General features: G+C 38.9%; 1 protein-coding gene across 1 annotated transcript; it reads right to left on the bottom strand.

Annotated features, from left to right (window-relative positions):
* Positions 1-233: 233 nt before the first annotated feature.
* LOC114181705 (ribulose bisphosphate carboxylase small chain 1, chloroplastic-like) lies at positions 234-1,276 on the bottom strand. Its single transcript, XM_028068234.1, has 3 exons — positions 968-1,276; positions 750-884; positions 234-662 (listed from the first exon to the last, which is right to left on the bottom strand). The coding sequence occupies exons 1-3, from the start codon at positions 1,142-1,144 to the stop codon at positions 432-434; spliced, it is 543 nt and encodes a 180-aa protein (XP_027924035.1). The 5' UTR covers positions 1,145-1,276; the 3' UTR covers positions 234-431.
* Between the last annotated feature and the right edge of the window lie 563 nt (positions 1,277-1,839).

The following is a 1,839-nucleotide window of genomic DNA, read 5'->3' as shown; positions in this document are numbered from 1 at the left end:
GTGTAAATGAAGAACACAGCATGAGTAACTTTGTTAACATTCATTTACCGACTCAATTAATTTCACTTTATTAAAGATTAGTTTCAATCCAAAGAGGGAAATGCATGTTTAATGGGTTCTTGAAGTTATTTAATGACAAACAACAGAATTGCAGCAACTTATTCATTAATTCTCATCCATTCATTTCTGAAATCAGAAGTCAAAAATATAGGATGTTGAATCTGGAAAAGCAATAGCAAACAGAATTGGTTCAATCCCCAGGCAAGTTTGTCAATTCATTAAATATACCAAATATATCTCCATACCTCAAGATTAAGCTCTAGCTTTCCACAGAAGATACTCCGGACAACAAAAAGAGAAAACGAAATGGAAATATGGTTTAAATACAAACAAAGAAGCAAAGTAGTGGGGGGGTTACAAATGTAGCAGACTTAGAAGCCAGGGGCCTTGTAGGCAATGAAACTGATGCACTGGACTTGACGAACGTTGTCGAATCCAATGATACGGACGAAGCCGTTGGGGTGAGCAGTCCTGGCCTCTACAACCTCCTGCAACACCTGAGTAGCATCAGTGCACCCAAACATAGGCAGCTTCCACATGGTCCAGTACCTTCCATCATAGTATCCAGGTGACCTGTTTTGCTCACGGTATGGGAATGGGTCCTATAAACCAAAAACATCAAATCAATCATCAAAATTTAATAACAATCAATCATCAAATTCAACAAAAAGGGCTTCCAACAAATTCACCTGCAATGTAAATTCCAAGCAAGGGATCCATCCATTCCTAAGAAGGTAATCTATCTCCTTAAGCAGTTGTTCTTCAGTCAGGTCTGGAAGGTACGACAGAGTCTCGAACTTCTTCTTCCCAGTTGTTGGCCACACCTACTCATTTCCATCATAATTTCATTAACCTTTTCTACCCATAATTTATCCATCTAACTTCTAATTCCAGTTTTCTTAATTACCTGCATGCATTGCACTCTTCCACCGTTGTTTGCAACCGAAGTAATGTCATTGTTCGTCTTCCTCGTTGGGAACCCACCCAAGGACTTCAGGCCAGTGAACGGAGCCACCATGCCGGCACCGGCACCAGCACGGTTAACGGTCGTAACAGCTGGGGAGGAGATCATTGAGGAAGCCATTTTCCTTCCTTCTTACTTCTGAATCACTTGTTGTTCTGCTGCTAGATGGCCAAGCTTCTTCTCCTTCTTCCTTTATATAATACTGTGATTTCTTCACTACTCATCCAATGGTGTCAAATCCAAGGGACTGCTTCCTCACATCTTACAACCGTTGGATTCTATAAATGATGACATTACAGCATATCGTCCACACGAGTAAGGAAAATATTTGAATGGTAGCCTTATCGTTAGGTACCATGTGGAAGTGACACGTGGAAGAGGCTCCATTATCTTATCTCTTCCTTGGAAGAACGTAAATGTGTGATGCTGGTGGAGTTGATATTATTTTTGAGTGAATGGTTTGTACTACTGTGCCTTCCTTCCATTTTACCTTACATATTGTGTGACCACAATTTCTCATGCATGTTTTATTTTATTACTCGAGCATGTAAGAGAATACCCTTTGTCTCGTCCCTTTGTTGCAGTAATGTTTTATATTTTAAAGGTAAATGTGTATTGAAAAAATAAAAATCAAGAGAACCACCAAATCAACTGACATCTTTGTCCCTTTTGTTGGGTAGCTGAAAAACTTGCTTAAGTCTTCATCTTGGAGTCGTTTTAGTATTGCTCAAAATGTTCATTACAGTACTTTTTGTTATGTTAAGATATGTTTGAAAGTAACACTAGATAAGTAGATAAAGCAAAATGTGTATATG

This window comes from Vigna unguiculata, chromosome 4 (genome assembly GCF_004118075.2).
Source record: "Vigna unguiculata cultivar IT97K-499-35 chromosome 4, ASM411807v1, whole genome shotgun sequence".
NCBI lineage: Eukaryota > Viridiplantae > Streptophyta > Magnoliopsida > Fabales > Fabaceae > Vigna > Vigna unguiculata.
This window is presented reverse-complemented; position numbering and strand designations above follow the sequence as displayed.

Excerpts from the sequence above, each read along its gene's own strand:
- LOC114181705 (XM_028068234.1), bottom strand. The coding sequence starts at position 1,144 with ATGGCTTCCTCAATGATCTCCTCCCCAGCTGTTACGACCGTTAACCGT. Across the intron at positions 885-967 it reads GAAGAGTGCAATGCATGCAG|GTGTGGCCAACAACTGGGAA; the intron begins GTAATTAAGAAA and ends GGAAATGAGTAG. Across the intron at positions 663-749 it reads GCTTGGAATTTACATTGCAG|GACCCATTCCCATACCGTGA; the intron begins GTGAATTTGTTG and ends TTTGGTTTATAG.